This window comes from Anticarsia gemmatalis, chromosome 4 (genome assembly GCF_050436995.1).
Source record: "Anticarsia gemmatalis isolate Benzon Research Colony breed Stoneville strain chromosome 4, ilAntGemm2 primary, whole genome shotgun sequence".
NCBI classification, from domain to species: domain Eukaryota; kingdom Metazoa; phylum Arthropoda; class Insecta; order Lepidoptera; family Erebidae; genus Anticarsia; species Anticarsia gemmatalis.
In genome coordinates, this window is record NC_134748.1 from 1,215,301 (window position 1) to 1,228,988 (window position 13,688).

The 13,688-nt window shown below is 34.4% G+C and overlaps 1 protein-coding gene across 11 annotated transcripts in view; it reads left to right on the forward strand.

Annotated features, from left to right (window-relative positions):
* The window catches only part of mmd (disintegrin and metalloproteinase domain-containing protein mind-meld), a 476,847-nt gene that overhangs the window by 343,849 nt on the left and 119,310 nt on the right, over positions 1–13,688 (forward strand). For all 11 annotated transcript variants that reach the window (XM_076112972.1, XM_076136870.1, XM_076112975.1 and 8 more), the window contains one exon: positions 6,898–6,967. In XM_076112972.1, the coding sequence (XP_075969087.1) occupies positions 6,898–6,967 (70 nt within the window). The remainder of the gene's footprint in view (positions 1–6,897; positions 6,968–13,688) is intronic.

Here is a 13,688-nt window from a genome sequence, read left to right on the forward strand (position 1 = left end):
AAAACGAAATCGTTTCACCTTCAAAAACAAGTAATAAAGAACGTCCAATCCAATTACGTGCCTCGTCCAACCTCGCTTGACAAACAAGTCATCCAACACGGTTGCATGTAAACTTGTAGATTTATGCCCTGGCAACCCTATTACTCTTTGTTACTGGGTTTTGGGTTCAACCCAGTTTTGGTTTCGTTGGCTTGCGATTTTTTCTTGTTCAATTTGAGTGATTCTTGATTAAATGGTTTTGGTTTTTGAAAATGCTATATGTAGCAGGAGGATTGCATTGACAAAATCAAAAGAGAATATCTTTTAGAATAACTGGATCAGTAAAATGAGAACTATTGCATTTTTTTTTAGTTTGAAGTAATATTTTATTTATTTGTAGACAATTCAAAATTCTGGCATATACTTACTTATAAAAGTCAGAATCAAAAAAACTTTTCTTCAATTTATAGTCGAGGACGGTACAATGACGGTACCATACGGAACATACAGTTATGCAAGAACCCATAAATCAAAAGTTCAAAAACTTTCTAAAATATCTTTAAACCTTAACCTACGAGAAACTAGAATATATCGGGTACAACTTAAAAATCGCCAAAAAACATTTACTTCGTACATAAATTTGGCGATTCTCGAACCTTATGCAGCCTCCGGCGGTGGGAGAAACACGTGAAATATGTATGACAAGTGAGGTTCTACAAGACATGAGCGACAGCGAAAGAACAAAAAAATAGATCTATTTAGAGCAAAAGTTAATTACTTGTGTGAATACATGAATAAAATTAATATTTATATTTGTACAAATTTTATTTGTACCATTATAATAACATTTCTGACTACCAGCTGGGATTCATAAAATAAATGCTAAAAAAATACATAAAAATTGCAAGTCTGAATTGCGGCGACACCGAAATGTTATATGTCAACAGTTCAGCGCCTCTAGCGGGCGTCGTAGAAACTATTTTGGCAGTACATTTTGAATGTCATATGCTTGATTTTCGATGGTTCCAATTGTAGAGAATCATGTTACTTTGCCGCGATTCTCTACCACCATCGACTACTGACAACCGGCTGTCAAAAAATTAACAAGACCTTAGAGATAATTGAAATGCATATCCTTAACTCAAACAGACCTTTTAAAAACTAGCCCTTATTGTAAAAACAACTGCTGAGCCTTCAACATCGAGCGGCAAGATACTGAACACAACATTATTTCAGATTATGTGTCGTATATAACTTCAATAACACAGCCAGCGCGCTGAACGGAACTCTCGGTCCCGAACCTCACGCAGGAATGCAATTAGCCTTAAATAATCAATGAATAACAGGTTTTTTTATAATTAATTTGTATAATTTTATAAGAAAAAAGCTATTGACCTGCACAACTACCCTCTTATAACTTGCTCCACAAATCCTGAACACCTACATTTAGGTGTACAAGAAAAATACGTTGTCGAAAATTGTTTACCGCGATGCCGACATCCGTGACAGATCGTAAACTGTACGTTTTATTACTCTCGCAGTTTTGCATCGGTTTTTACATCGTAAAGGAAAACCGACTAAATGCTAACTAGGTTAGTGGTAGGTTAAGCTATGTTCTTGAGGTCTTGAAATGGATGGGTGAGCGTTTTTTGTCAAAAATATGGTGGTGGTTTATGATCAGTGGTTTTAGCTGGTCGGCATTTATGTAAAACTGCTTACGTCGAAGTAAATAGTGTAAAAACATTATATTCATTGAAAATAGTCATTTCAATAGCGCTCAAGTTTGACATAAAAATTGTACTATGAAAATAGTTTCAACGGCGCCCGCTAGAGGCTCCGAACAGATTTTCATATAAAATTTCTCAATAGCTATCGGTTGTCGACAATCGATATAGATATAGAATCGCGGTACTGTCGTACGTAATTATTCCTTCCTAAATAGTAGCTATACTACGGCTACACATATCTTTCGCATTAAAGGACTCAATTGTAACCCAAACATAAGCTTCAGCACTAAATTCACCGTCCATCATAACTAAATAGGCCTACAATCTCACAATAGACATCTGACATCATTGTGTCATCACACCAGTGACCTAAAATCAGAACACATGCCAAACAAAGCAAGTGCACGTACAAATTGGAGACCCTAACAAGCACCGAGCAATGACAACGCAGTGCGCTATCCATTGCGTGCAGTGAAGCGCGTTACTCGCGAGTTTGCTGAACTAGACGCGATATGTACTGCGTCATAGAAAGAGAAATATGGCGGTTGTGGTATGTTAGAAAGAGATGGATAGATAAACTTTGTTTGTATTGGTTTGTTGAAGATAGTTATTACAAATTAATTTTAGATTTGATGTTAAGATAAATATGATTTCTATGGCTTTTGACATGGTTTAATGACTCTTGTCTTAGCTAACTACAACCGACATTTTGCGTGTCTTCCGAAGCACAAAAACGCGCAATTCAAATACCATTACGCGGACACCCATCTCTAAACCGACCGAGCCAAATGCTGCTTAACCCACTGACTGACCGACTGGTGAGCGCAACAGACTAGCTACGCCTCACCATTTTTACTATTTTATGCATCTAAACGCACTGAAAGTGCAACATAGATAGATCAAAGCCTACACTGAAATTGGCACACACTTTAACCACAGAGCCCAGTGTCACGATTCGATTTTCAACTATCGAGAGTTTGACATTTAAAATGTACTGCCAAAATAGTTTCTACGACGCCCGCTAGAGGCGCTAAACTGATTGCCATACAAAATTTTTCGACAGCCGTTTGTCAGTAGTCCATAGTGGTAGAGAATCGCAGTACAGTTTAACTCATTCGTCTCTTTAGACTATTCTCCATTTAGACGAATAGCTTATGTCTAAAACACAGTTTCCCAGAATCTGAGAATCAGCATCAAAGCCTGTGTACACAGCGCATTGTGACTGTTTGCGTTGCAAGTCCAGTCGAGCGCGAAGTACGGGGTTATTCCCAATACGATATGACGATATGTTAGTTTAGATGTCCGGTTGTCGCTTGTCTGGTTAGTTAAGTGAGGAGACTTGATTTGAAGGCATTTTGGTACATTGTGATAGATGAATTTTGAGTATCTTTAATTTAATGATGTTATGTGTTAGCCAGTTTTGGGAAGTGAATAAATGGGCGGTGTAAGGATTAAGTTTTACGTCTTGCTGGACATGATTAGTGAACTGACATGTGCACAGGAGAAAGATTAGAAAAGTAATGAAAGTTTAATAATAAGCTACGTTTTTAGTGCACTATGCATATTCCTACCCGAAATTAATGTTTGGGTGTTGTAAATTATAGGGTTCTCATTGTGGTTAGTATGTGTAAGTGTCTTTAAACACTTTCGCTATTTACGTAAAACTATATGTAATTCCGTGATTCAGTTTTCTAGTAATTTTGCTTTTGTTACCGTCTCATAGTTCTTCTATTACCTCAAACTGATTTTTATCTGTAATTTTTACTGCAAATATATCTAACCCCTTCAGTAAAATGCCATGCTGTCATAACTCTTCATTTGTTATTGCATGTTCATTCTCATACATAATCACTTCCCACAAAATTTTCAGAGCAAAGAGCTTATGCTTTTGACGGATCAATTAAAATACACAATGACTTTAGAAAGTTTACGCATTTTACGGTACGTATGGGGAATTTTACGTACGAGCTGTTTTCATAATTATGTCTAGCTAGCTTCTACCCGTGACTTTATTCGCGTGAAAAGATATTCTTTGGTAAAGAGTATTCTATGTTCTAAATTTCATTAAAATTTAAAAAGTGAGACTGTAACAAACATAGATATCCATTATAGGAGGATTTTTACACAAATTAGAATAAAGAGGCGAATATAGCGTGATTCTGTATATGTATACTTTCGAGTATAGAGAATTTGACATTGTACCGAAAAAATAGTTCTCACGGTGCCCTCTAGAGGCGCTGATAAGGTTTACATACAAAGTTTCTCGTAACCTAGGATGTTATTTTTCTTATTATGATTGTGATTATGATTCTTCATATGAGCGCTTTTGGCCTCGTTGAATGAATTTTGTTTCGTTTCATGTTATTGTTTCATTTATAAATGAATACAAATGGAAGTAAATTATTCATATGTTTGTTATAAACAAAACAACAATCAGCGTATAGAAAACCAATGTATAAAAACAATATCAAAGGCATAAACTAAAGATCAACGTAATAGGATTAATAGGAAAGCTCAATTAGCTAGATAAGAATTGCAGTAATTTGCAATATGAATTCTGCAAAATTTTCCACATTTTTTCAACATTTTCCTTTACGGGAAACAGAGGCGGGTTTTCCTAGAATCAAGAGGTAATATAATTGCCGTTCTATAAACTGCAGCCAGTATTATGAAGATGTTTATAATTCTATCTTCTGCAAATAAGAATAGATATTTCCTACGCTCAGTTTCTGAGAATAAAGTGTTATTTGTCTTTTACACTGAAGTCTAGAATAATCCCTTGATTGATTTTTCTTTATAACGGTAATGCGAACTTTTTCATTGTATAATTTTATAACCCGAAGTTTGTGTAGTGTAATACGGAGATGGTGGAGATTCTCAAAATTAAATGGTCTTGCATTATGCATAGGCCAAGTAAAAGCAGTCTTGTTGATATTGGACATAGTTTTAAGGTTAATTGAACCCAGGCAGTTTTTAAGGGAAATTAAATTTCACCCGGTCACGTAAAAGGGACTGAAACTTAAATAGCTAGTATCTTTTCCTGGATTTGCATATTGAGACAAAACTACTTTTATTCATAATTCATGATTATGTCAGTAAGCCTGAAAACTAGCATCTTGTATACTTAAAGTGACGGCAAACTTGGTCGTGTATGGCTAGTATTATTTCTTCACAAACTCGAGCCAAAACCGCCGTAATCCAACATGGTGGATTGTAGGACAAAATCACAGGGCTGACGTCACAACAATGAACATTAATTAGAGCCTTTATCGGCAATGTTACATTGGAGATTCGACGCCCTGTTTAGTCGAGATAATGTTACATTAATCAACATGAATCGTGTCAAAAATTAGAAATTTTTACGTGAAAAGTAGGTGACGCATGGCGCGGTTATTCTATAAATAGGTGACCGTGTAGTGACATTTTAACTGACAGTACCCGTGTTTTTGGAGAGCATGGAAAATATCGGTCCTGGTTGTTGAAAACTAAGATAGCAATCCTTAAGCCATGCCAAAGGCTTTTCGGGTGGTTTGAACATCTTTGACACTAGACTGACCACTAACCAAACGCTTGTCAACTTTCATCTTCTGTTCAATCTTTTAGAGGTTGATACAAGAAAATAGGAGCCTATATTTGATCTCATACAACATACGATAGCAGAATTAATGATGATGATTCAAAATTCTTCTGTTACTAGGCAAAGACAGCAATTCTAAACTACAACGCAATCAGTATAAACTTGTAGTTATATGCACTTAAAGCTAGTTACACTGCATTTGGTCTGAATACGATCACTAAATTGAGCAAGTTTTGGCGCGGCTAACTCATAACTAGCCCAGTAAGTGTTGTTCGCTTAGTAAGTACTATGATGCAGCAGTTGAGCGCTTGGACTATAATGAAACTGGATTTTTAGGCGCTCTTAGCCTTTGTGCTTACTGTTTTGTTAACGAATAGTGAGTTGGAACTGATTTTGATTTTTCGTGAACGTTTGATGATGGTATATTCCAATAGGATTTTGAGGTTGTTCTTCATGCCTTGTAGAGCCCGTAAAGCCGTCAGTCCTGTGCCTGACCTCTCACTGGTAGTATTTGGTAGTCATCGCACTGGGCTATTAGAGTATACTGGTGTATTGTGCACTCAATAAAAACAAATGAACGCGATGTTGGCTAGTTATCTACGCCAAATATCCTAAATTATTTAAATTGACATTAAGCATATCCACGCCAAAAGTGACAGAATTATCGATTAAGATAAAGTCCTAGACATGTTAAGGGCCTCTAAGGACTTCAAATAGACTTAGTTGGCTTACGGAATAGTCAAACATACGGCTTGAACAACTTTAATACTAAATTAACTGATCTAAAGAATAACTGCTACTCAAATATTTATTAATTAATTAATTCGAACCCCCTTTTTACATAAAACAGCTAGCCCCCCAGCAGTTCACGAGCGAATGAACGACGGACGCAAAACCGAAAACTTTTGACTGTTAACAAATTATAACAAAAACGGTTTGTGCCGCCAAATTAAAGCCTAAGGAAGTAATTTGTGTTCTGATTTAATACGGAATTTTCGTTATTGTTTCTGTGCTTTGTTAATTTTGTATCTGTTTGTGTGTTAGTGATTTATTGAGAGTATCACGCTGGATTGTTTGAGAGTTAAGTAGCTGGTAGTAATTATATGTTTATCTTTTGCATTGTCGAATTACATAACCCGAAGCTTATGTTATGTAACACGGAGATTCTCAGTTTGTATTTAATTGTGCATAGGCCTAGAAAAACAGTCTTATGGTCATTAGATCTAGTTTTAAGATTTGGAGAGCCCAGATAGTTAGAAGCGACTTCTAAGGCGGTCGGACAGTTTTTTATTTCGTTTTTAAAAGGCGCGCAACCTAGTGAATGCCTTCCATATCGCCGGTTATCATGAGTTTAGGTGATGGAAATCAGAAGCTGTATAATATGGCTACTACCAGTACCTGCATCTCTACATACCTTAAGCTACAATAACAAGTTTTTGATATTCTGAAGCAAAAATGACGCCAAGTATTACTTAATAAGTTTTAACCATGGTTTACGTACATTTTTATTTAAGGAATCTCGTATAGACATGAGCAAGATCTAAGTTATATTTAGATTTTAAGGTTATTATATTATGTGGTGTATTTTCTAATATATGTTTTATTTGTCCACAGGCAACTGCTAGCGCCGAATCTGAAACAAACACAGTACCTAGCGAACGGTGCTGAGAGTGACATTAGAACTGTGAGTATACTTATTATTATTATTTCGAATCCCAGCCGGGACATATCTTTGTGTGATGAGCACGAGTATATGTTCTAAGCCTGGTTGTTATTTTATCTATATAAGTATGTATTTAGAAGTATATTTATCAGTTATTTCGTTACCAAAGTACAAGGTCTGCTTAGTTTGAAATCAAATGACCGTGTGTGAGTTGTCTCACGATATAATTTATTTTAATTGATTTATACTTATCTTATTATTTACTTGTCATTAGCATCGTTTAAAATCTATATACCACCATCCTACTACGTTTAAATGAAGAAGATTTGACCCTGCCTCGATTGTACCGACTATAGAGAATCGTAATATTATAATGCAACGGGTCTTATACGCGATTATTAATCGTACTAACCCCCGGTTTCTGAGATACATTTAGCGGTAGTTTATCTATTCAATAGCGTTTAAACTCATACAAAAAAACGCTATTGAATAGATAAACTACTGCTTATACTCAGAAACCGGGGGTAATTCTTATACGTTACTGTGAATTGACCCACAAGGCTATAGGCTATAGGCTAACAAAAACCGCTTCTCAAAATACTAATTCAAAACATAAACAACACTCATTTCTATTTCATATTTACAATCCGCAATATTTGCACGCATCAAATACCAAAAGTCTAAAATTCGTTGAAAAATTCACCGAATATATTTGCAGTCCTTCACGTATTTTTTATTCTATTCGATTCGTATCATTGCATATGAACTCTCAGTTATTTTTAACTACAAATATTTGAACAAACTCCAGTTTAGTTTCGTTCAAATGAAAAAATGTTTCGGCAAACATTGTTACTGCATTCGCTTATTGCTTCGCAGATACTTGAGAGAAACAATTGCTCAGATTACTGTTGAACTAAAGTAGAAATGAATTTAATGAATCTCTTAATACAGTATTTTACATTATTATTTAATTATTTCTATTAGTATAGTCATCAGTAGAAATGTACACAGTCACTGTTCAGTGTTCTGCATTTTTTTCTCGATTTTAAGATCTAGTAATGAAATTGTGTTAATTATGTTGTGTGCTGATATGAATTTATATTATCAACCTCACTATCATATTTTGCGATCTATATCACCAATAATATTATCATTTGGTTGTTATATTTGCAAACCCACATAATAGTTATAACCAACATAAAATGTATATGCCAACCTTAAATAAATGTTTTTCTAGTTAACTTCTAACTAAAGCCATCATCAAATCATGATTAACAATAACAACTTAAATAAAATTTATAATGAATTGCAATAATAGTTCCTACGGCGCCCGTCAGAGGGACTGATACAAATTTTCATACAAACTTTACAGTACACACCTAACCAGTTGTCGAAAATCATTATAAGTTAGAAAATCACGCTACAGTTCTGTTGCTGTAAATAAAGAAAGCACATTCACACAGATAAAAACAAAAACCAACAAACCAGTCAATTAAAAATCCCGTACGAAACAAACAGTAGAAAAGAATCATCCGATTAATTTTATCTACTCAAGCACAGCGGACAAAACTCTCACGTTAAAAAGTCGAAAGGTTGAATTTTTCAGTCGCTACAATCGGGATTGGTTCCATCTGGAACATAGGACTAGAAACAGAATACGGTACATTCAATTGGGGTGTAAAAACACAAAAAGTAGCACAATTTCAATGGGGAGTGTCGATGCATACTGCCAATTCCCGCTGTCGGACGATACGCGAGCGTGTCTATTTTTGCCAGAACAGACGCTTTTTGTTACATAGGGGTGCGGTGATTTTTCTCTTTTACTGATTTGTGTGTAAATAATAATAGAATAGTTAGTGTAGATATTGTTACTTTGTCGATCGACTTTTTGGCAGTGTGTCAATCAAGGTTATAGATATGAATCCTAAAATATGTCGCAAGTATTTTTGTAATGTTTATAGAAGCTAACTCTCAGGTAACTTACCTTTAAAAAAAAGATACTACATAAAACTAGAGTTATGAACCTCTCCTTTAAACGATAACAGACAAGCAAGTTTTTTCTATTTTTATTTTGCAAAGATATCGACCAATATCATTGTTTTGGTTCCCCGTAACCCAAAAATCTGTTCCAGTTTACACAAAATCTCGAACAGGAATATATCTGTCGTATTTTTTCCGCACACCCTTCAGTCACAGTCACACCCCTAGCTACCGGCGCCATCTCTCGAATTTATAACGAAACTTTTTAAACAGTGCCGGCGATTCGTGGACAGTTGCAGCTCTAAGTTTAAGTGGGCACCGAATGAATTGTTTCCTACAGTAAACTAGCAAGAAAACTGCACTTAAGATAAAATACTCGAGTTGGTAATTGCAACTTGTGATACAAAGTTGGAGAAGGACGCTCAATCAAACGATGCGTTAGCTTCTAGAAGACTGGGAATGATAAATTGGAAGATCCATCTTGGAATTAGAAAAGTTAGTTTTCTTCTGTTAAGTTAGACTTTACTATAATTTTTGAGTTTAAAATGAAAATAATTAGAAAAATTGGAGCCTTTCTTCTACAAAATTAGAGTTTACTAGAATAATTTTTGAGTTTGTAAAAGGAAAGTGTTAGTCTGGGAAATTTTATATCAAAAATGTACAGAACCAAGTTTTTAAAAATCATTCTACAACGGTCGTTTGCTTAAAATAGTCGTAAAATACCTATTGACTCCTACAGATTTGGTCAAATAACTGCGTTACAACACATTTTAGGAATCTAAGGGTCAGTTGCAGAACTAATGAATAAGTGCCTTTAGAAAGTGACTAGCTGTCACTTTCTAAAGGCACTTATTCATTAATGACAACTGTCAAAATTCCGCCTGATATGCTATCTGAAACATATTCAGAAGTATTAAAACTGGGTTTTTATACTAGAATAATTGTAAAACATTAGGATTTTCTGTTATAATAAAAGCTGTATTTAAATTTTGCAAGTACTCATACACGAAAAGCAGTACACATTTAAATTCCACTGCAGTAGATTTGCACATTTCAAGCTTTACATTTGCACAGCTCATCCCTCCAGGAATTGTATTCAGAAGACACAAACATGAGTAGTGTTAATATTTTATAACTTTGGAAAGTATTGCAGTGGGTGTAGCAGAATTTGTTCTAGATTTCTATGAAAATTCTGACAGTGCAACAATTTTACTCTAAACACCAAACATTCTAAGAGCATGAAAATTGTCGGATTGATATTAATCTAATTGCAAAACTTAAACAAATAACATAAAGCTTATTCAGGATAGATGACAACATTACTACACTTCCCTATGGGTTTGAGAAAAAAACTAGGTATAGTGTGAGCATTAAGTGATTGAGAAAAGACGGGCTTTGACTTTAGTTTAATTTGGAAAGTCCACTTCTAAATGGACCAAAAGAGTACTGCAGAATAACAATTATTAACAGCAGCCCGAATTACTATATCAAAATGATTTTCTAAATAGGTATTTTTTAACAACAGCCTAAATAATTTTTCACAAAGATTTCTAACAATTACGTAAAAGGTATATTTACAAAGTAACTAAACAGCTACTAAAATCAAGTACTACAATAAAACATAAAAAATCCCAGCCTTTGTATGTTCAGCTAAAAATACACAAGCAAAAAAATTACACTATTTATTCAGCGATAGAAAATTTCGTCGACAAAAGCCTGAATATCGCCCGCAACAAGATTTGCTCCACGTACGAAAATATAGAAGAATATTTCTGCTCTTTCCACGAACCAAACGGAATCGAAAAGTTTCACGAAACGATAACAAAATCAGTGGAGAATTTGTTATACACTGTTGCTTTTTAGGGTTCCGTGACCCAAAGGGTAAGAACGGAATCCTATTATTAAAACTCCGCTGTCCGTCTATCTGTCACTTAGGCTGTACCTTATGAACTGTGATGTGATGTGATTTCCGCAAATGATAAACTCATGTTGTAAACCCATAACAAGAAATAAGGTACCTGGGTAATATAGTATAATGGTATGTGGCCATATTTAACCCAGGTGCCTTACTAAAAATGAGATGCAATGCATGCAACAAGCGTCCTTTAAAGCCGTATATAGCCAACAGTACAAACCATTTGCGCACAAATCCGACTAGCACTTCGTCCTTTTGTGCCTTGATCTGTTCGAATAAAAAATCTTGTAGATACAGATGATTGCTTTCAAAGAATACGTTTCGGCATTTACTCACTGTAGTCGGAAACGTTAAATCTAAATTAGACGGGTTGAGAGCTGAATTGCTGCTTTATGTTCAGAGCACTAAAACGTTTTAACAATACGACTGCAGTAAATTCTGACATTGAATCAATTCTTAGATTTTGAGCTTGCTTGTTTATGTCGCAAATGTTTTAGGGGTTTATCTTTACGTTAAACTGTTTATTTGTCGAAATCAAAACCATTATTAATTTAGGTCAAAAACAGACACTTATGATGGGCAAATACTGTATGTGAGTATACCGCCTGTTAGGAAGGCAGGGCCAATGAGAAGAGCTAGCAAGAAACTTTAGGCCACTCTTTTTAATCGCCAAATATGTAGATCGAATATACATAATGATATATAGGAAAAATTCTTTAACTTATCAGAATTTTATCTTTTCTTTATATCAAAAGATTTGTTTTTGCTGTCTACTCGTTGTTAACTAAGCGGCATCAAACGTTTAACCTGATTATAAATCAAGCTGAGTGTTTTGTGGGAGATTTTATCCGATACACCTTTACAAAAATCCTCCCCAACAAGCTTATGTTTAAACACGAACACTCAAAACCACGAACATTTCAAATCCGTTTTCGACAAAACAGCAAGATAGACGGCATTTTGTTATGATATCAAATGCAAAGCCGTCTATTGAGGTGGACCATTGATGACAAATCCCTGCATCCTATTCAAGAAACCCGGAAAAATATTACAGAATCTTCCCTTCTTTATAGAACTTTCTTATTGTGAGTCGACCCCCGCCCCTAAGGAAATACGTGAAATTAGAATCCACGATATATTTGTCGGAGAGCAAATATTCTTGAAATGAAATCTTCGTTTCATTTCTCTAAAAGGACTAATGTGGAAATATTGCTTCGTTTATAGGTTACTGGGGTGTTTTTGTGATATAAAGTTTCCAGTACTTAGTTCGTTTGCTGGTATTTTAGTTTGTAGTGACAAGTTTCGTGTTCGACGATTTAAGCACGTTGCGGTTCCGCTATAATTTCGAGACGCGGTACGGAAAATTCTTTGCTTACTGAGAAATTTTACGCTTCGTTTGGTAAAGGGCAAACTAGGTATGTTACTTTATTTTTCTTTATATGGTGAAATAAATCCTTTTTAAAGGTTTAAAAAGCTCCAAACGTAGTGTAATTTATCAGTCTGTTATAAATATAATTTCGTATTTTGTGTATATATGAAATGCACACAATATTTAAGCTAAAATGCTAAAATATTGTAATTCAAAATAACTATTTAGGTATTAAGTTTAACACTAAACTATTACCATTTGAAATTCCTTGCAACATAAAATAAAGCTCGGCATTTCCATACCAAAATGTCGAAACAGTTGAATTCAAAATTGTAGCTTCACTAAAATAGCAAATATAATATTAATAAAACGGGACTTGGAGACAAAGTTGGGTCAAAAATAAACGTCGCTACAATGTCGAGAGTCCCATCAAATCGTAACGGATTTTTAACTGAAGTATCACTGAGTACTAGGGAAGCTTAAGGCCACAATTTGTAGTAGACGGCAGCGATTATAAGACTGACACTGACAATGTAGCTGATTTATTAGATTTTAATTATGAAGTAGATACTAATTGAAGTACAGGACTAATTTGAAATTTAATTAGGTTCGTCGAAGAATACAGAATTTGTAGGTTTTAGGCAGTGAATTCAGTTCTTAATTACGTCTGATTGTTAGGGATATTGATAAGATTGTAGTTGAGAATAATTTTCAGACTAAAACTGAAAATGTTGATGCTGAATTTGCTTAAACTACTCAGCATATTAACAATCAAGATAATATAAAACTTACATAACATCTCGATGAACACATTCCATAAATTAAAGGACATTATCAAACAAACTACAGAAGCAAAACGACATAACTTACAAATAAAGTGAACTGCAAATCGACGTTTCAAAATTCAGGAACACAAAGTACCCACAATCCACTAAACCAAGTTTGTGAGCGCATAAATCAAAGTTGGCAATTGCAACAGTGTGATTGTAAAATGACATAAAAGCATTAGTCGGTAATAAATCCAAATTTCAGTGCATGTTATAAAGTTTCCCTTTCGCATCGACTTTGTAATACTATAACTTCGACGATAAGGAAATGAGCAATAGAAGTTTTGAATGACCGTAAAGTTAAAATGAATGGTTTATGAATTAGGTTTGTTTATGATTTTGAGGAGTAAATGAATTAAGTCAAACGGACCATATTGCAAGCAAATCAATGTCATTGAATAGAAATTAACTGTTACACAACACAAGTAATTTGCTCCTCTTAGTCTCCCACAAGTAATTTTAGTTATTATCTCTTCTTAAAATATTAAGTCTTTCAGCAGATTTATTAAGATATAGCTTATCATTGATCAACCATATAACACTTTCATTTTGGAACACGTTAAGTGTAAGAATGCATTCTATCAAAGATTAAATAACTTTTTGACCAGTAAAATAGTATAGTAGGCTATCAAGTCCACCAAAAATTTGTTA